A 22366-nucleotide genomic window follows, 5' to 3' on the forward strand; every position below is an offset into this window, starting at 1 on the left:
GACGGTCGATGCAAATTTGTAGTTTGCCACAAGAAAGAACAGTTCAGTGCTTTTTCAGGGCAGGAATCAAGGTAGCACTTTGTTGGTAAAAAACGCAATCAAGCATGTCTGTTTTCATTACAAGAGCAATTATTGCTTTGTCAAACTTCAGCAGCTTCTAAGAGCTCAGCCGCAGCACAAAAACATCACAGCAAAGTGTAAAGTGGCTGTAAATCCTTTGCAAAACTTCACTGTGTCAATACTGAGGACTAAATATGTGATTTTAGGTTAGATAAAGTGGCATGAGACAGTCTGACGGAATATTTTCACAAAACAGTCCAAAGGTACAGATACTGTACCACCAAAGACGCACTGGCAGACAACCACACAAATTGCAATGCATTATGGTGATTTTTATTAATGGAGTACATCAATGATCTATTATGACACCACTGAGCTAATATGTACCATACTGCACGTAGCTGTCTAAGCACATGATATACCACATTACATATATATTTAATGCATGGTTTCCAGTCATAATTTTAAGTACTGCTGTGTGAAAAATAGTGAGGCATTTGTATGGAAATGACAGCTAACCGCCTCTTATCCGAGCTTTTATGTTGCTTCTGAAAAGAAAATGGACCCAGCTCTGCAGCTATGTGCTATTTATGCTAAAGACAGGAACAAGCACCCAGTCATCACCATTTCATAAAATTATCACTAAAAATCAAAAAAGGGGGAGAAAAAAAGAAGCACCAACAGATCACTGCATTGCAGTCTATAATTTTATATAGTTAAATTTTTTATTGTCATTTAGCAGCCAATCTGGAATCTGAAATACTGCAAATGTCAGTGACAGCACTTTGAATAACAGCTAGCACTTGCCTTGGGCCTGAAAACCAAAGAAAAACGTGGATGCTTTGGAGGTTGATGGAGCGATAAAATAGACCCTGCAACAAAATTGCTTGGCCTGGATCTTAATTATGAGATTTTTTGTGATAAAACGGATGATATCAAAAGGGAGCACGGTCAAGCCTTTTGTTTCGATGTGGCTGACAGCTATGTCTTACATCAAAGAGACGAAAGAACATCAAAGACAACAAAAATGTGTTCACTAAGCAATTAACACTTTAAATCACTGTAGTTTGGCAAACATGAAAGTTTTTAGCTTGCGCAGCCATGACCTCAGCCTCCCTCTTTTTTTTTTTTTTTTTTTCCTATCGCATTCTCTCGCACACATACACTGCACAACCTAAAAGCCACACACACAAATACCTGCAAAATAAGAGCCTATCGATCTTGCTTTGGCCATGGAACAGATTTAGTCAGCACTGCAAGGTTGTGGAAACAGGCATGGCAGCCGGTTCCCCTACAGTAGATGGGATAATGAGCACTGAGCACGTCAGCCAACGGTGCTCAAGGCTGCGGCTTCATCAGTCAAAGCTACACAGGCCGCCACTTCAGTGCTTACACAAACAAAAGAGCTCCACACCTAAGCAGTATTACAGCTCCTCTCATCTGCATCGCGCCCTCATGAATAAATAGATGGCCCCTGTCAAGAAACTTGTATGGAGTCAAACTTCAGAGCAATGCAATACAGTCGGCCTGACAAATTCAAAGCTCTGATGCGGTGATCTTTTTTCCTGTGAGTTCACTACTCAGACACCTCACCCTCACAAGTAACATTTTCTGTTGGTCATGGTTTACTCACTATATATGAGTATGCTGGGATTAATTTCAGGACTGACTGCTCCATAAGAGACTGGTTCAACCTCACTGTGACTGCTTACGCTATGCGTGTGTGCGCGTGCATGCCCACACACTCCCTAATAGCACAACCACAGACAAAGTTGCATCTGAGCAGAGTTAATCCTTGCTTTGAATTATGTACTGTAGTGTATTTTCTATATGCAATGGCCACAGAGACAGCAAAGCTTTTCTCTCACCATGTAAAACAAAGGAAGGAGGGAAGAAAGTCTCCCCCTGGGCAACAGCAGCTTGGACGAAAACCTTATGTTGATGCATATGGTATATCTGTCAGTATATCTTCAGTTTAATTTCAGCAGCTCCATTTGCTCATCAGTGAATATGATTCATAGGCAAGCAGCTCCTTAAAGAAAATTAACATGGATATTATTTCCCATGTTGTAAAAAGATTACAGGCATGGCTTAATGCTGATGTGCACTAATGTGGGAGCAGATGTATTATAGTGGCTGAATATGTGACTATATGAGGCTCTCCTCACAGATCCATAAAGCTGCTGTGTTCAAAGATTTAATTGGATATATGCTAATCCATGGAAACTTTAAGAGGACAGCAAAGGGATTAAATTGCATTTATGAAGCCAGAAATGAACGGAAGTGTGCAAATGAGTGCACGTACACACACACCTACTTACATTTTATACTGTACATGCAAATTCAAGCACACAAACAAGCACCTCTCCCTCCCTCCTTTGTCTCCAAACACAAGGCGAGACGCATATGCTCAAACAAGGTATGAAACACGGCTCTGGAGTAAAGAGACCTGGCGTTGACCGTCCTGCTGAGACTTCACAGGGGAAAGACAAGTTGCAAGAAGGGGGAAGAATAAGAATGACTGTATAATAGAGAAAGTGAAATAACAGAGGAACAAGGGTGTAAGGCATGGATAAATTAGCTGAAACAACTTGACTGCCAACATCAGGCACAGTTTCTGTACAGCTGACCACTGGAATCATGGCAGCTCCCCAGTTCAAAGAAGCAGAAAGGCTCAGCACGGAAAGTGATATTTTGGCGAGATGCAGTGACGGTTTCTCCTCACCTGAGCATGTTTTGTTTGGTATTTTGCTGATGTGCTGTGCACAGAGGGGGAGGGAGAAGCACGGTAGTGGGTGTGTTGTTATCAACAGAGCTGCACTGCAATTTTAGTGCTGTGGGAGACTGTGATTTGCACCTGCCAACGCCCGCCTGCTTGGACCAGGTCAGCGGCACAACGCACCTGCGTTTTGTGTCATTTTTGTCACTTTAATTGGTGGAGGCATATCCAACAACACATCTCTGAAATGATAAAACTCTGATTTAAGTGTGATGCCTGTCTATTTAATTTTGTTTTGGATCTCTCAAGATGAAAAATATATTTCAATATATTGTTTGTGCATCCTATCAGACATGTGGTGGCGGTGGTGGTTAAATGAATGTATCAACAAAAATGCTATGCATCACAACACAAAGAATAATGAAATTAGATACATTTATACTTACAAAAAGGTAGTCATTTGTTAACGAAAAAGATTACATTGTGTTCAAGGACACAATGATTTGATTTGTGTTGGAAACTTCTACACAAATTTCTACACAAACTAATATTTAACTTTGCACACTTTGTTTAGACTATAGCCAGGGTTGTTAAAAACTTACACATGGCTTTTCTTTGGTACACTTAATGTCATACCTATTTTAATAGTCATGACATGAACAGTTTATTCTGTTTAAAGAAGACGGAAAAGCAAGCATAATATAATTATGCTCTGTGAAAGTAATTTATTTTATTCATTTATACAAGAAAACAGCCGTGGCAGAGGCACAAAAGGGTTTGCATCATTACCTTATGTCCATCGATTCTCTTCCTATTTGTCTCTCACTCACTCCCACCCAGTCATCATGAAAGTGGCATCACATCGTTGTGTGAAGTGCACTCCAAAGGATATGATGATAACTGATTGGTTAATTCAATCTGAGACGCCAACATACTCGCTGATAATATATTCATCTCAATCTCACTCCCAGCCCAAATGCGTAAGGTGCATCTTGTCACAAAAATTCCAAAAGTTTCCTGTCAAGGCCCCTGCTCACCGGGCAATTAATTGTGTCTTCTCACATAAACATGGAGCCCAAATACTCAGAATTACAGACATAGCAAGTAAGAGACTCCACAGCTGCAATGCATTACTTCTAGAAAGAGCAGGGTATATATCCAACAGTGAGGGGAATTGGCTGAGGCAGATGCCCAGGCATGTATGACGGGCCGAGGCCAGGGGCAGGGAGTTTACTGAGGGTTGGAGGGAGACTGGGGAGCAGGCTCACGGGGTGAAGAAAATGACATGGGCAGAGAGGAGTGTCGATGTGCCAGTGTGTGTGAACCTGCCTGGCAGAGAGAGTAGAGCCTGGCATGTTAATCAACCTCTTGAGACACTGAAACTGCAGGAGGAGATACAAACTCAGATGTTGTCTCCATTACAATCAAAAACCAAACTATCTCACAACAGGACAAGCTGATGTGCTATTGTGATGAATATAGTTTGCATGTTTTGATGTCTTGGCTCAAGTAAATAAAAAAGATCAGTTTGAGTGGGAATACAAATAAACAAAACTGTAAAAGATTAATTGGTAGATGAGCACCAGTAGAATAAAGTATGCTCCCACTTTCTTTACATAACAGTTTAATAAAATTCTTCTAAAGGGCAATGCTAAAAAAGGGCAAATGATATAAGCATAAAAACGCACAGACAACATAGGCACAACATATGAAAAGATGCATTAAAAACTGCTGATGTGAACAGATCAAGTAATGTGGTGGCAAAAGGCAAGAGAAGTGCATTGACCTGGAGTCAGTTCCGGCAATGGGCAGGGGGAGCTTCAGTGGGCGAACAGCTTTGGGAACAAAGGTGGCCTGCCTACAAACAGCTGTGCAACCCAAGCAGCAGAGGGGCTGGCAGGTAAGAGCCATTCAAAGGCTGGGTGTGTGATGCGATGGGTGGTTCAGGATGGGTGAAGAAAAGTGAAAACGAAGATCGCACTATGCACAACACAACATCCTCTCTAATTCTTTGTTGGACAGCTTTGCAAAGTTTTACAGTGGAACCCAAAAAGCTAATCAAAGCACTTCTCTTTGATACAGGAATGCTCTCACTGCAGTTACATGTTATAAATACCTGCAACTGAATAATTATGACATTTCAGTGATAACACTCTATTTGATCAAAGTGTTGCTCACACACTAATTTACTCTGCTAGCTGCTGCAGGTCTCTACTGCACTGAAGTCATGCCTGAGGAGGCAGAACTGTATTGATGAATTTAAAGTCAACTGTAAACAAACCATAGCAAATATTCCTTATGCCCCATGAATACAGTAGATTATGTGAGTGAGAATATAACTGATATTTATGATTTTTCATACTTTGGACTGCCAGCATCAGTGTATTCGCTTATGTTGTCACATTTCTACAAATCATGACGCCCGGCACAAAACAAAACAAAACAAAAAAACCTTCCACACATATCCGTCTTGTACTTACTCTACCAGGAAGCTGACTGGAACATCTTTACTACATTTGGCACTTTGTATTTACAGCATCATGCAACATCAGTACTTCAATGTACTCACCAACCAGCTCATGCTAGTTATATAATGTCTAATATTGCAACACATGCAGGTTTCAGGCAATAGATAGCCAGAATAATCAGATGTAGGAGGGTCCCGTTGCAGTCCGAGTGTTATTGTGTTGAAAAGATGTGTTTTAGTCACTTTTTGGCTTCTAGCATTGGAGTTTGTGTTTGCCATCTGGGTGTGTATTGGACAGCAAAGCTCCACTGTGAACTAAGTGATGAAATTTGAAAACAATCAATCATCATGAAAGCAACAAGCACCAAACCATCCAGAACCACGGCACACCTGTGTCCCTCCATTATTTTCCAAAAATTAACAAGACTAGCTCAAAATGGCTGCTTCACATGAACAATATTAGTGTAACTAATAGATTCACTGAAAAAAGTTTTGTTTTTTTTGTTTTTTTTTTTACATCAGCAGATTATTAACTATGAAACAACTTTGACAAGTGTCACTTTGGCATTTTCTGGCTGTACACAGACAATGTGAACCTACATCTGTGTAAAAGTATTAAATCTTGATTTTCTTGAAACAAGCGGAAAAAAAACTTCCAGTCATATGATATAGTTCCACTTCTTTGCCATGCAGTTTCATGTGATTTTTTCTGGGAACAAGTATAAATGTGTTCAAACAAGGCAGAATAACGCAGCTCAGCCCAGTAGCATCAAAATGACACTTGAATTAACAAAAAACTGGAAATAAGTTGATTAGCATTGGAAGCAAGTGGGGTTATCTCAGCCTACCAGCTATTTTTTACCCAATCTGAAGAAAAGCATATCCTTAATAATGAAAAGGAGACTAAATGACTTGTTTAGGTGGAGATTTTTTTGCAGTGTCCTTTGAGGGTCACCATCTGAGCAGAAACTGACTGGAACACAGGTTGTACTTTCGCAGTGCACTCTTACCCTCATTTAGCCACCATACTTTTTATTCTACTGCAGTGAAGAGGAATCCCTGTCAGTTCATCAGATTCAATTAATCAGACAAGCTTTTATCAGGCTATCTCACAGGTGACCTAAATGCTTTGATTAAAATCTGCTCTGACTACAACTTTGTCCAAGTGCTGTGTATTGTAACATACTGTACACCAAACACATGTACACAGTGACTATTTTTAACAATGCTGCTTAGCTTTTCATTTCAAAGTGAAGAAACAAAGGCACATCAGTGGAAAGGCTGCAGGGTGAGAGTGCATCAGCACCTGCGGGCCGACACAACCCAAGACTGGCAGTATAATAAGCCTCTGAGAGTGATTTGTAGAGTTCTGAGAGAAAACAGCCCTGCTTTCAAGTTTCTTATTTTGCTCTCAAAATGTCTGCACACTTATCATTACTTCCACTGTTCAGGCTCGGCTGGTGGATTACAGATGTGTTTGATCCCACCTGACATTTGCTGAAGCACTTCAGGGTTGCTGATCACACAATGCATTACATACACGTCTGTTTACATCTCTGTGTATTTATGGAGAGAGAGAGGAAAAAGAGACAAACAGAGAAACATAAGGAGAAAAAGACAAAGCGGAATCACCTGGTGACTGTATATTAATGTGGGCCTCAAGAAATGCCCGGGGCAGCGCAACAGTGCCTCACCTGACATATTTGATATGGAAAACCCATTGGCAAAAAATAGGGGAAAAAAGGAAAGAAAAATCTACGGTCAAAGTTGCATTCACCTCCTGCATGTCAAGTCAGAGAACAGAAAAGTGGGAGAAAACAGTACAGTTGCATTTGATTGAGTGGGTGAGAAAGAAAGAAAGAAAGGTTGGGCTCTTAGCAGTATGATAATGCATGGCAGCATCCTGTGGGTGTCAGAAAGTGTGTCTCTTCGTTGACGACCGGCTCCTTTAGTTCACTTGTGCATGACAGTGCTACTAGATGGTGTGTGTGCATTATCTCCCCAGAACCTGACAACCTGCCACTACCTCTCCTGTCCTTACTCCGTTCACTTCTCCCCATCCTCCTCCCCCCATCCGCTCTTCATTCTCACGTGCTTCTCCCTGCTCGTCTCTCTGTCTTCTTCAGGTGTTGATATGCTATGCTCCGCTGCCAGCTAATTACCCATGTCGCACTGGGAGAGAGACGAGGGGAGATCCCCAAGTGGAAGCGACAGCTGTCTACGCTGCTCTGCAAACTGCCCTGGGGGCCTCCCCTCTGTGCGCGACAAGTGATGGTGTTCCCGGCAAAAATGATGTCACAGCTGCTTGAGTCTCCCCCTCAATTAATCCCGAGCCAGACGAGAGATCGAAAGAGAGCTCAAGAGAGTCTCATCATTTCCACCTCTCCACACCTATGTACTTCCTTCTCAGGTTCTTCTCTTACTTCCTTAAATCTGTCCCTCTTCCCTCAATGATTCATCTTCCTGTCAAGGCAGTTCAGCAGGAATAAAGGCTGATATTGCCAATTTTCCAGATTTATACTGCTTCCCTCTCTCCTTATATTACTGCTACAGTGCAACATAACTCTTAGGAGAATGCTTGTGCTTAAAATAGTCCACAGAGGGTGATTAACCGCTTGTCTGACAAAATCATGTAAACTTGTATTCAGTTCCTTCATCTCATTTTATTAGACCCAAGTAGAGTGAGAGTTCACTTGTTGACAGTTTCACAGTACAGTTTATCCTGCTGTCCAATTTTCTGAAAAGAGGTGATTGGATCTTAAAGCATATTACTGGCACTGAGAGCTGTAGCCTATGGTTTAAAAAAAAAAAAAAAAAAAAAAAAGTTTTGAGTAAACCAGCCAGTTCAGCCAGTACGGGAGAGAAAAAGCTTTTATCCTTCAAATATCTGTTTACTGTCCTTATAGAATCAAAATGCAAAATCCCCGGCAGTCCATCTCAGTATAACTAAGTTAAGAGCTAGACCTTAAGCACTGTTCTTAAGTGCTTCCTTGACAGTGTGCCACACAAACTAACAATAGTTTAAGTCCAGATCAAACAGCACTTCAAGACACTAACTTCTGTAAGGTGACAGATTTCCCAGTGAAACAGGATAGACAGGCAGGACATAACGTTGGGAGGAATCTGATTTGAACGTTGAAAAGTGGGTGTGAATCTTAGCCTTATGTTGCTAAAAGTAGACAACTGATTAATGGGGTGGATGTCATAATATTATTGGTTGAATCTGGCTGGTACATGCCTACATAAACATGCATCATATTTTGTTTTACATGAAAAAAAAATCATTGAAAATGATTTTTTCCTCAGAATAAAAAACATTTTTCATTTCATCTCCACTTTAAACTGTATTTCCTACTTCGTTGAAACTGCTTCAAAAGGAGATACAACAACACGGATCAGGAAAACTTACTGTACTTAACAGCTGCCACGTTAGTTCACTGACTTTGGTTCAACAGATAATCATCTGTTGGAGCACACTACAAATATTGCCCACTCTCCATTTTGTTTATCTGTCTCATTTGTCTCATTTCTAGAGAATATAGTATAGCAATTTTAAACATTTTGCAATATGTTGAATATTGCAATAAGATGTCTTGCAATATATTGCAATTTAGTACCTTTTATCAATGGCACATTATGTCCTGAAGGGAAAACTTTGCCAACATTTCTTTTATTTCATAAGATAAAATTCACTCCAATCACTTTTATTGCAGCAAAATGTGATTGTCAAGCAGACAGGCTGTCATAAAAACCTGTCATAAATGTTGCATCGATTGATGCAGGTATCAGATTGTTTTTTAATAAATAAATAAATTCTGAATGATTTGATGAATGAATTATGATTTTAATGAATAAATTATCCTCTTAATTTAAGATGCTAATTTATTCAGATATTTGTTCAATTTTAATGAACCTGAGAGACTAAAGTGCATAGTGTTGAATGATGTGAGCGACTTGCTGAGGAGCATTGATTTCTTATTTCATGCTTTGAAGAAAAATGTGTGTAATATCTGGAGTGCATATCAAAAATGCCACCCAATAAAAACACAAATTAGCAAAAACAAAAGTCTTATAAAACAGTTGGTCCATAAGACCAGAGAGAAGTTGAGCCGGTCAATTTACCACAAATAATGCTCATTTTATTATAACAAAAACGTTATTATTAAAACAGAACAAATCTCAGTCCAAGCTGAAGCCAAAAGTTGGAAATCCTTGTTTATAGAGATCAGTCTAGGGACAAAACGAGTGATCCAAGAGTTTGCAAAACAGAAAGTGCCAGAGGAAAATGGGCCTGAGCACACTAACCCACGTAGCTACATAAATGCTCTGGGGCAGCTGTGTAAACTCAATTAAAGATTTAAAGAGTTGAGTAAACAACATTACCCTCCACTGGCTCCTGTTTGTGCTATTTAAGCATATTGTGTGGTCAAGTGTTCCATAAAAACTAGAAGTATACTGGCAACAAGTTCGATTAACTCAACACTATTAGCTCTAGTAGCAAAGATTTTAGGAACTACTACAAAATTAAATTACTTACAAAGATAAGTGTTGATTGGTGCACTACTGATCATAATCAGCTGATGAACTGGATGTGATTGGTGATTGTGCGTTCACTATTTCTACTGCTGAATCAAAACTTTGCTGGATCAGGAAAGCAGTCAACCGTATGGTGTTAAAACGTATGAGCAATAGTCAGCAGAATGTTAGTAGTGTAGGCATGTCGTCCATCTGGCACTGACAGTCCATTTCTGACGCTGCGTTTTGAATTTCACAGCCAATAGTCATAGATTGGAAGCAGTTTAATATATTGGACAGAAGGCAGAGTGGATGCTGCCGCAATGAAAACACTTCTCACGCACTATCAGTGGCGACAGGTGAGTAAGCACCTCAGTCACTGAGCAACATGTAATTATTAGCTTTGGATCAAATCTAGTATTTAATTACACATTGGATGGGCCAACTTTGTCAGGCATCCAGGTAAACCATCTGTTAAACACAGTGCTATATGGCAATTATACTGGTTCTGCTTGCTATGCACTCTGACATGATGCACTGTCGTTAATAGAAGTAAAATGCATCATTTCCACCAGAGCTGTGATCCACCCCTATTATACTGTCAAGTTAAAAAACAACAACAACAACACTCTGTTCCCCATTGCATAGGGAGAAAAGACATGACCATATAATGACTTTCTCTTTCTTTTTGTTTGGATATATCAGTAGAGATAGAGCCGGGCAGCTTAGTGGAGCATCTGCAGCGTAAGTAAGCCAGGAGCTTACTGGAGAGAAAAGACTGTGGCTGAAGTAGGGATGTGTGAGTATAACTGATTCATCTGAAAAGGGGAAGCAGCGGAAGAGCCAGCCAGAAGTCAGAGTGACTACTCAATGAAGCCACCAGAGAGAATAGATGTTGCCAATTAGAAGCAATTATGTGATGCAAGCCAACTGCTTGGCTCCCACTGTAACTAAGCACCGTGCGTATTGCTCGCCTTTCCATTGGCGAAAACACTTAACAATATCAACAATCCTGTCCGCGCAAGATGAACAGCAGCAGGCCATCTAATGATGTTAAGTTGTGTTTCCAGGGCCTGGGTGAAGGAAGAGAGGGGGAGGAAATATAAATAGTTACAAGCCTGGGGGAACCTGTGGGAGAGCAACATACATAACGGTCTGTCAATTTAATAGCGTGTGGGAGACTGAGTGAGAGATGGGGACAAGTGTTCCTCTTTTCTATTCATTAGTAGTCATGGAACAGAGATTTATGGATGCACGGCATCTGTCATTTACTGGCCACTTTAGATAAGGTCAGTCACAAAAAAAGAGTGGGATATGTGCATTGGGTCCATTTTTGTGTGGCTGGAAGCGAAGAGGGAATATGGTCTGAGTCTGATAAATCCTATTGGCTTCAATTTCAGTCCTCCATTTTATTTTCTCAAAGGCTGAACATTCCATTTCCTGATAAAATAGAGGCCAATATGGGCCTAATGGTATGCTGTGCATTCATACAGACACACTTGTAACTACAAAACCACTGCTTCTCTCTGCTACATGTACACACACACACACACACACACACACACACACACAGAGAGACACGCATGCATGCAGACACACATTGATTGTCAACTTTTGAGCCCAGCCTCGGTCCGCATTTCCTTGCGATGTGATTCAGGCTCCCATGCAATTTTATAAATATTTCTGATGGTGTTCCCATAAGAGAGGGGCTGCAATACACCATGACACCAATTAGTGGGGTAAATAATAGCACGGGCAGCAGAAGCAGTCCCGCTGCGGCATTTTTTCTCCCACCTCACTGATCTCCTCAGTCTGATCTTATCAAAGCAGCTTTTCTTCACATGCTGAAAATTAAGATCAAAGAGCAGCTCTAACTCATCAATGCTCTTGCCTCTTCCCCACAGCAGTGAATACAGTGTTCAATAATAGGGAGACATCATCGCCTGCCTCTTCCGCTCCAGCCTCACATCAGCCACTGGCAGAAAATAATCTACCTCATGTCTAGTCTTCTATATTGTAATTTTTCTGACCAGCCTACATGAAGCCGGGGAAGTTTCAAAAGATCATAGGGCCAAAAATGGGCATGGAAGGATTGGATCACAGTTGACATTTAGAGACATTTTCTCTCAGATTGATCGATCTGCTTTCTGAACTCTTCCTGTCGCACCTCGCCAGTGTGGGAATCAATAGCCTTATCTTTATAGATGAAACCACCCTGTCTGTCTGACTGAAAGGAGCTGTGTGTGTTGGCGTGTGTGTGTGTGTGTGTACACGGGCATCTGTCCACTGGCATATGCACTTATGTTTGTGACATCCAGCCAGAGGTCCGTTATCACTCTGGAGTCAGTGAGCTGCATCAGGAAGGAGGTGCATAAACTGTAGAGATGGTGTCAAGTCCTCAGGCTGAAACAGCAGTCCACAAGGAGCAGAGATAGCTTATCTGTGTGCGGCCAAATGTGATTGAGAACAGTGTGTAGGCAACAACGCTCACACTGAGCAGTTGATCATTTGCTGTGCATCCAATTGTATGCGAACAGAGCATCCAGGATTAACAATAAAGCATTCTCATGCTGCAGATATGCTGAGGAAGTGGTAATGTAAGTGGTTTGCAAAATAGAAGAATATCTGCAAAATAAAAGAATATCTGGGGAGGATATCTGATTTTAACCACTTGATTCTCCCTTTATCCTCAAGCAACCAACATATTTCACACTCACTAATGACAATCTGGGGTCAGATCAGACCATAAAAAAAAAAGATTCAAAATAAATATATTTTTTAAAGAAATTAAAAAGTCATTAGACATATAACATATATTTCATTTTCATAAAAAATCAAATCTACATTCAGTGTACAATCTAATACAATCCAATACTACTGTTCTGCCACAAAGTTTACTTTAACAATGCGTATAATGCTCAGGTTTTCTTTTTGACACAGTAATAGAGGAGTTAATTTAATTCTATGTTTGGCATTGAGCTCATAGCGAGTGAGAGAGAGAGAGAGAGAGAGAGAGAAATAACACTTCACACACTAAAGTCCCCCTGTGTCACTTAATATCTCGTCCCCAGAAAAACCTGGATTCATATAAAGAATAATTTGATCAAGGAACACAGGCAGAACATGGTGCTTTTGATATCTGGGGTCATATATGATCCAAAATGATATGTCAAAACATAATTATCTCATAGCTCCCAATGAAAGCAGAAACCTGAAACTATGATATAGATTTATTGAAGACAAATTTATTGACTAAGTAAAGAAATGTCGGATATAATAACCATTAATAATAAAAGTATAAAAGTATGCATCTGGGGTCAGATATGTCTCCAGTCAGCTGCTTGATGGTTAAAATGATTTGTATTTATATAGTGGTATTTCAACCAGGAGAGACTATAATAAAAAGAGAGAAAGATAAAGAAATTGGCGCAAGCAGAATTTGATAATGAAAATAGAATACAGTCTTTGGCGCTTTGACCCCGGCAGAAACTGTACATAATCATAGGCAAACCCATGGATTATGCACTCTGTATGGGTGTAGGAATCCCACTGGAGTCTAAACACTGGTGCTGGTGGTGGAGAGGAATCTATCGATGCTGCTGGAACAGAAACGATATTGTATGATCCAAGAAACTGGCTGGAGAAGGGCCAAGCACTATTGAGTGGTGAGGGGGTGGAGGTGGGTCGCAAAAATATGTTAATGCTAAAATGACAGCAGAGAGAGAGAACACTTTTAAAGTTTGACGTCGAGCAGATGATTGGCCAACAGTCAAGTTGTGACTGGTTGAGGACAGAATGAGCTAGGTGACTTTCAAAAGAAAATCAGTGCTTGTGATTTCGAGAACATGAACTTTAGATTCATTTGTTTTTGTATTTATTTCATTCATGTTGGAGCTGTACACACTCCCGGTAAAGCTGTCATTCTCAAGACAGGGAAGGATTTAATGCAGCAAACTTTGTGGAGGTATTACACCCGCATTGACCAATACATACCACTATAGGAGTAAATGTCTGAACTATTTCCCTTCAAGTAGCTGCAATGTTCACTTTTTGTGATTTGAACGAGCAGGCGTGGAGTGTGAGCTTTTTAAATGGAACTCTTGATTCTTGCTGTTGCAAAATCGTAAAAAAATATTTCAAAATTGTTTTTCCATTGTATCAGCTGGTGTTTACCCTGAAGGCTTGCAAGTAAAGCTTTCTTCATCAAAGATTGAAGGCAGCATAAGGTGATGCTAAAAATTATGCATTATGGGCATAAAGTATTCCTTTAAAGCCACCGGATTGTTTATTGGAACGTTTTGACCCACAAGGTCTTCATTAGGCAATCCCTCATGCGCAAGGAAAACAGGTTACCTCCACAGTACTTTAAATGCTGATGGTGTGCACATTCATAAAACAACAGCCATATGATTCCTGCCCTCAAGTGCTTCATGTGAAATAAATGGTTGGCATAGGAAAGAAAAGCCTGGAATATCACAAGAGTCTCTGTACATTGACCACAGTTCCGCCTATAGCTCTCAACAGCACTGGAAATAATATGAGAAAATAATAGGATCAGAGAGGAATAAATCACAACGACCTACCCCTGCAGCTCCTTGAGAGAGACAGAGATTTTGAGGTTGTGTCCCAGCACATGGAGGGCTGTGAGGATGTCGGCCCACTGCACCATCTCACCCAGAGGACCCCCCTTCAGGACCTTGGGACTGAATACATCCCCCGACTCCTCTGTCAGAAAACCCACATGAACCAGAATCTGGGAGGAGAAAAGAGAAAGAGAGAGAAAAAAAACACAATGGAACATGAGGAAGGAGTGAGGGCGCAGTGCATTATGGCATTTAATTAATGCAATTTAGACATTTTTGTTACTTTTTTTGTGTGTCATGCCATTACTCCATTGTTACCGGGGAGAACAAGCCATTATTTCTATCAGTTTCTGGTTTGCTTTTTCTATTCAGACAATTGTCAGTCCCTCACGGAGAACATTTGAGAATTTGTGAAAGCAATTTTCAAAATCGCTTCTAAAAAGGTCCACACATACTTGAGTGAATACAGTATGTTCAGATATTCGGCGCAACTCAACGATGTCAGAGATGAAATGTAATTGACAATATAATGAATGCAAGAAGGAATAATCACAGCGTAGTCACACCAAAGCAACTCCAAGGAAATACAATCAAGTGCGCGAAGAGTTGAAATGAAAATTGACCTGCTGAGGGCTAATTGATATGCGAAATGGTACGAGACCGATTTAATTGCCAATGGGAGAGGATGGAATTTCCGGGCTGTTAAATGTGTAATGAAATTAGACTGTGCCATTTCTCAACAGATGGCAGCCTTTAATTTTTCCTCAATTACTTTTGTCTTGAGAAACTTTCAATGACTATTCTACTCTTTAGACTAGACTACACTCACACACATTACTCACAAACCACCCAAGTATCACACGCACGCACTCACACTTGGTTTTATGTGTGTGTGTGTGTGTGTGTGTGTGTGTGTGTGTGTGTGTGTGTGTGTGTGTCCATAAAAGAGCCAGATAGAGGGAGGGCGCGAGAGAGTCTCAGCTCACAATGACTTAATCTATGATGTCCAATACAGTAGTCAATCTACTATAACAATACATAAAATCACACAACTCAAATCTTGTAAAATCAACAACAGTGCTCTCTCAATGTTCAGCGACTGTATTGTATCTGTACAATAAAAAACATTTATGAACAATGAGAATGGCAGAAGGCTCCCAGTAGCATAATAATACTGCAAGCACAGAGCCATCTCAGCATGCACATGAATCATTTCAAACTGCCTAATTCATTGTGGACACAATAAAGTCCTGGTATTGTGCTACCAGATAGAGCACACCTTGAGACAGAAAATACACATCACATCACCACCTGATGACTCAAAACTACTTCAACCATCCCATACAGTGCAAAGAGAATGAGAAGGTAAAGCAGCAGGACCCGAACATGGATTCTGTGCTAAAACACTCCAAGCTTTTCAAACATGAAGAGAAGGAAACAGACAAAAGAGAGTGACGAGAGCGAACGACTGCCATCCGGTTTTGCCTGGTCCTTCACGACACATCCTCCCTCTTCCAGTCTATTTTTGTCTGTAGATCATCAGCCTCTCATTGCTGCTTTCACAGAGGCCTACAGCCGTTCCTCTCTGTCTGTTTTCTCAACAGCACTCTGTCTCTCAGTGGTGGAAGCGAAGCCCGCTGGGTCCGGTTAATGGGCAGTAACCGCTACTGTCAAACACGCCATTACTATGAACGAACCTTTCTCCCCAGCTGGAAGCAGGCATTTGGGAAGCATATTATGTTGCTGACAGAACTGGCTTTGATTTATCTAGCTGAATATCTCTCTGAAGAGAGGGCCAGCGAGACAAATTGGTTTACGCACTATCTATAATCATGGAAGAGGACCAGGATTCTGTTGGCTAAAGCAACACAAACAAACTTTTATCACTCACCATGTCTCATTTTCATATAAGCCTGTGAAGTGCCAAAACACTTTTCAACTACAGAGTGATTTGTGAAGACCTGTCTATGAAGTGAGTTCTCGGGGGTTTTAAACACAGAACAACAGGCTGCACTCTAGGCCAGTTAGGCCAGTTCACTGTAGGAGGCAAATCCACAATAGCACTTTGCTACTTTAACATTAAGACACATACAGACACACACACACACACACACACACAAACAGCACATGCCTGTAAGCAGTGACAGCATGGGGGGAAATGCCCTTAAAACCTGAAATGGCTTTTTTGTATCTCACCCTGTTCACATTTTATTCACTGACTTGTCAAATATTTATGCATGAAGGCCACTACAGTACCCTGTGGGCCACTACAGATGATTTGTGCGAGCCTATGCCTGGGCAATTTTTCCCAGAATGTTCTGTGCCAGAAAAGTTATTATTTTTTTCTTTTTTTGGTGTGTGTGTGTGTGTGTTTTGTTGTTGTTGTTTTTTTTTAATCATAAAGCAACTGAGTACGCAGCCCAAAGCAGAAGAAAATGTTGGCACCCCACAGCCAGCAGTAGAAGAGAATCCCAACCTCACACAAACAACTGTGCCAACCAAAAAAATACAACAACCAATCCAATGAAAAAAAAAAAACAGCAATTGAGTCTTGAAGATAGAAAAGTTGAGAGAGCAAAACAGCACCATCACCGTCCTCTTCTGTAAGGCCTGCTGCGAGTTCCAGCAGTGGGAAAGAGGTGCAGGACCTGCAGGATAGTATTATTTTAAGCACCATAAACCTTACAGTGGCAGAAATACATTGCTTTTTTACAAGTACACAATGCAAATGTATTATGTCATATGTTAAAATTGCCCCAAAAGGTTTATATTCAGGCATAGACTCTCAGGTTAGCTCCTTAATGGCATGACAGGGTTTTAATTCAGAGTATGAGCCAGCAAGGAATCAAATGTCATTTCAGCGTTTCATCAGAGGGCTGTTCCGGCACACAGCGCTCTCTGGCACTCAGTGTAAACATCCCTGCAAATGTCATTGGTTAAAGTGCACTGTGCAAGACATGCTATTCTGCTAAGAGTCGCTCTCTTTCATCATCATCTACTTATGTTTTATGTCTGTAACCACAGATGCTCTCGCTCTTAAATCAGCAGCCTGGCATATGAACATGAAAGAACTGTGTAGTTTTGTGTATAAATGTTTGATGCAAAACACCCTGTCTTAGCCAAGCTTTTTTTTTTTTCCTGCAGTCTAAACAGATGGCCTTAAATCAACTTAGGAACTCTGAAAGATTTTCCTAGAGCTATAAGACAGTATCTCATACTCCAGTGTCTTGAAATCAAATCTGTTGGAACTGAGAAAAGCACCTGCACCATCTGCTATTTATTTCATTCAAAACACAAATTTGTTCTCAGGTCACACATTCATTCTCCATTGTGCACACACGAGAAAGGTCTCATATTCACCCTCTTTTGCTCTCTCCAGTGGTTACGAAGACGATCGTCTAGCCGTCGGGCAGCGGAGGCCCACTGTGCTGCCAGCCTGCGCATGCGCCTCTTCATGAAGCTCAGAGATTCCTTCCCTGTGCCCACCTGCTCCAGCAGAGTCCCGATGTCTGAGTGGAAGACAGCCTGGAGGGCAGGAGTGGTAAGAATCATTGAAAGAGGTCATAAAAAAAAATCAGTCACAGCTATAAATATTGAGATCTTCTGATCTGGCCTTGCAGTAAGTCCATTTTTATTCCTCTCTGTTGAGCTTTTCATCACAAAGAAACGGCACATTCTAAAATGCTGAAACTCCCATAAAGGCTGGTATTTGAGGCAAGGTTTACACTAAACTTGATCTGCAGCTGACGCTTGTGCTGGTAGGGATACTACAAAACTGCAGCAAAGCTGACATTTTAAGGTGATTTCATACAAGTGGCACACTTTTAAGTTGAGTGGAGGTGGCTAATATTGTACGGAGCAGAGATTTCCCTGTCATATCCTGTTATATGCTAGAGCCCTAGGCCAGGCTTTTCAGACAGGTTGCCTCAGGGATTCCTGGATTATCCTCATAAATAGTCTGCTCTCATTTTACTTTGCCTGCTCTACCCACTATAATCGCTGCATCACAGTGCAATATGAGCAAGCAAGTACTAATCAATGGAGTAAGTACTTTGGGAGCGCAAGGGACTTATAAGCAGCACATACAGATGAAGAGAACCTGATACACAAAAATTCTTTTGCCTTCTCTCTCTCGTAAATACATACACACACAAGCACGCACTACAAGAAAACCTGAGACTCTCTTAAAGACAAAATCAATATGCGGAGCTGTACTGTATTCCCACACCCTTTCACAATGCAGGTGAATTACTGCTCTCAAGAGCAAATTGTGTGTGTCACAGCAAAATGCAGAGTACCCAAGGGAAGTCTTGGGATTAGCCTCAGTGAATATGGGCTGGCAATTAGAACACAAGGCAGAGCTGGAGAATAAATTCACACCAGGGCCCGTTTGTGCCAGGCATACAGCACCCGGGGGAGCAGTAGGGAAAAAGGGACAGAGGCGAAAGTGGGGGTGGCCTGGTGGAGAAACTACAAATATAATACTTTCAGCTGTCGAGGCTGCAAATAAAAAAAACTGATGGACAGAGACAAACAGCAACAGTGATGTTTCAGAACCAAAAATTACAGGAAGCACTCTGAGTGAGAGTGCACCTCATTCAGATTCTCCTGGGAGATATAATGACATAAATCCATTCTGTTGGGAAATAATGGGAGGAGGAAATGACATATTGTGCCTGTAGCTGGAAATCCACGGCATCCTGTAATGTCAAGGTCACGCCAGCTGACCTGAGGGCAGCGGTATTTACAGTGCCTTCCCATAGTTCTATACCACACAGCATCCAGGTCCTTTTTAACCCATCAGTGGCCTAAGCCTTGAAATCAGCTTGAATGCTAGTGGAAAAGCTGTGTCACCTGTTTCTTAGGTGGAGGCTTCAAGGTGGGTGTAGCAGTCTGGTTTCTCCACACCAGCGGGGGGCAGAACCACTCCACCTCGCTCAGGTAGACGAGGAAAGAGCAGTCTGAGCCGTCCACGCCGTAAAAGGCATAGCAGGGGTCCGAAGTCCAACGAGCTCGCATCCACTGGAAGGTGAAGTTTGAAGACTTTATCTGTTCTCACTCAAAAATGAGGGTATATTTAGGGTACAAATAAATGTGACCTATTGGCAGGTGATAAGCAAATTGTCACATTTGACTGATGACTACAAGAGGGTTTACATGTTCATCCCCTGTGTCCTCACATTCATTTGAAACTGAATGAGGGTGAGTATAAACTGGCAGTACCGCCCAAGAAGACAACGCAATCAGAGCTGTACGAGAGCGATTGTTCTGGCGGCCATCAGAGTGTACGGTGCTTCCTGTCCAAATGGCACAAATGGCATAAACTCTCCTAGGACAACAATGTACACATCTGAGTCTATGATATGATGGCCAGTTAGTACTATACATATCCAAACCTGCACTTACAGTATCAACAGCAAAATTTGCACTTAAGTACAAGTGTAATGGGAATATAAAAGTTTAAAAGTTGTCGTTCTATATAATACACATTTTAACCTTCAATACTTTCTATACTTGTGTACAGCTGTCTGCTGACACACACAGCGTGAACAGACCTTTTTCTACAGCAGCCATTGTGACATGAATTGCAGGTAAACACGGCTCTCGCTAATGACATTAATTAAAGTTCTGTTCCACTTTGGTCTAACAGAGCCGGGGTCCTGGTGCTGGTCACGCTGCTTCACTGGAAAGACTCTGCTCCACTTTAATGGACTAGAAACTTAATTAATGTCATCAGGAACAGCTGTGTTTACCTGATATTTCATGTCAAAATGGCTGCTGTGATGACAGTCTATACAAGCACACTTCACACAGCCTGCACTGCATACAGTATATTCTGTAATTTCAGAACATTTATCCCTACAGTTTTATTGATATCCTATTTTTTTACCCTAACACTTTCAGAACTTGTCTAATACTGTAAGTAATTCACATCTTTTTGGTATATTGTCACTGTATATATTTTCTATTTGTGGTTCTATCTGTCCCAATTACTTCTCCTGTTTCTAATTTTGATATGTTGCACACCCTATTAAAGCTGTAAATCCATACTTTTTCATACTTTCATTCATCTATTTCTATTTAACATCCTAGTGTTAAAATAGTTACATAAAGCTGTTTATATTTTGCTTATTTCTTTATTATTATTATTTATTTTTCCTTGTTGTATCCTCTTATTAAGTGATGATGTTTTGCCTCAAGGATCAATACAGCTTCGTCATTTTAAAGAATGAATTATATTGCTGCAAGGTGAGTCACCTAGAATCAAAGGACAAAGACTGTCTGGACTGTGAAATTGTTAGGACTTCAGTGAGATATAAAGACTTACATCCACTTTGCTGGAGCAGTCTGGATAATGGGGATCTTTGGGAATCTCACATTGTCCTAACATTCCATCCCTACCTGGAGAAAAGGGAGAAAAAACAGGCATTTTATAAAATCCAATGCATAAACTATTGAAAACATCACACATCAGCACAAATCAAGACACTGCTGTACGATTGGGACCATTCCCCACGGTAAACAGACACTCCAGATAAACACACAGAGACCTCGTACGCACAGGGAGGTTTCGTGGGAAAAGCTTGCTGACGTGATAAGTGCTCGTCCCTCTCAGAGACTCACATGCGCGTTTACGGGTTTCGACAGCCAAATCAAAACATCCATTTTGCGTTTTGTCAGCACGGCATAATATCCATGTCAACATTATTTTATGCTCTACAGTGAAAACAGGGATGAAGAGAGACTGGTAGTAAGAAGAGCAAACTGCAGGAAACGGATGGCACATATCTATCTATGTGTATCTATATCGGAGTCATGAAAATGTATGGAAGCAAAGCTGACATAAGATATTTTACTATACCATACTAGACAAAACTCAGCTGACCAACAGAATAAGCACTGCAACTGGACCTCCCTGTGTAGGCCACAGGGCTAAACAGGGTTAACACGAACAGATCTGGTCTTTACAACTGTTCCCCCTAGGTGATACGTCCCTTTGTATTTGACATTAGAGCATAACTCCTGCCTTGGGGATGAACAGGGACGCATCAGACGGGCTCTACTGGTGGATAACAAGCTCCTCCAAAAGTCTGGCCTCCACTATTGAACGGCTAAGACTCCGCACTGACCAACTCATTTGATATCCACTGGATACTATATAGATGACTTGTGCTTAATTAAAATAATTGAATTTTTCCTTCTCCCTACCCTCCTCTCCCTTTCCCTCTCTCCCCTACTTCCCTGCCCTAGCTCATCCCCCGTCTCCTTCTTATTCTCTATCTGCCTCTCCTCTCCTCTCTCCCTTTCCCATTTCCTTCCCTCTTTTTCCTTGAAGCCCAGTGCTAGTCAGCCTAATTAAAGGAGCAGTTGCTGCTCTTCCACCAGCAATGCTTCCAAGCACTGAGGAGAGAAATCAGAGACAAATAATAACCAGCCATTCGGTTTGATTGCCATGATAATGACAGACCTCTCACCATAAAAAAATGTCACAGCCATGTAGTGTCAAAACGCAGCCAGGTTAAGATTAGCCGCTCCAGCAGCCCAGCTTAAATGACATCAGTCATTTTGACGATGGACAAAGTGTAATTTTCTCTTTCAGAGACACATTCCCGCGCCAGTGTGCTGAATGATATATCCTGCTATAAATTGCAATGTACTGAATACTTGAGCTCTGTCTGAGGCAAATGAGGGGCAAAATGAATTGTGCTCTTTGAATTCTATTTTATGAGTGGCCAATAAAGAAATTGAGATTGAAGGCTAATAGAGAAAGCTGACAGCCTTGGATCCCATTAATAAGTAGAGGGCAATTCATCTGCAAGTCTTAAACATCCTGTAGTCGTGCGGTTATGATAAGACAGCAACAGTGGAATGCTGCGCTCTGATGCATTGAATCTCTCAGCCAGACAGCAAGTAAAAGCCTGGTATTTGAACAGTAATGTGGTATAAATATCTGTCATGTTCTATATGCTCAAACAGCAAGTGCAAGTCAGACAGACACTGTTCGATTGTAGAGCACAGACT

General features: G+C 41.1%; 1 protein-coding gene across 2 annotated transcripts in view; it reads right to left on the reverse strand.

Moving 5' to 3' along the window:
• mgat5b (alpha-1,6-mannosylglycoprotein 6-beta-N-acetylglucosaminyltransferase B) overlaps nucleotides 1-22366 on the reverse strand; it is a 65026-nt gene that overhangs the window by 18706 nt on the left and 23954 nt on the right. For both annotated transcript variants that reach the window (XM_030059096.1, XM_030059097.1), the window contains exons 5-8: nucleotides 20673-20746; nucleotides 19199-19366; nucleotides 17705-17869; nucleotides 14345-14514 (exon numbers count right to left, since the gene is read on the reverse strand). In XM_030059096.1, coding sequence (XP_029914956.1) covers nucleotides 14345-14514; nucleotides 17705-17869; nucleotides 19199-19366; nucleotides 20673-20746 — 577 coding nt within the window. The remainder of the gene's footprint in view (nucleotides 1-14344; nucleotides 14515-17704; nucleotides 17870-19198; nucleotides 19367-20672; nucleotides 20747-22366) is intronic.

The sequence above is a fragment of the Myripristis murdjan genome, chromosome 8 (assembly GCF_902150065.1).
Source record: "Myripristis murdjan chromosome 8, fMyrMur1.1, whole genome shotgun sequence".
Classification (NCBI taxonomy): domain Eukaryota; kingdom Metazoa; phylum Chordata; class Actinopteri; order Holocentriformes; family Holocentridae; genus Myripristis; species Myripristis murdjan.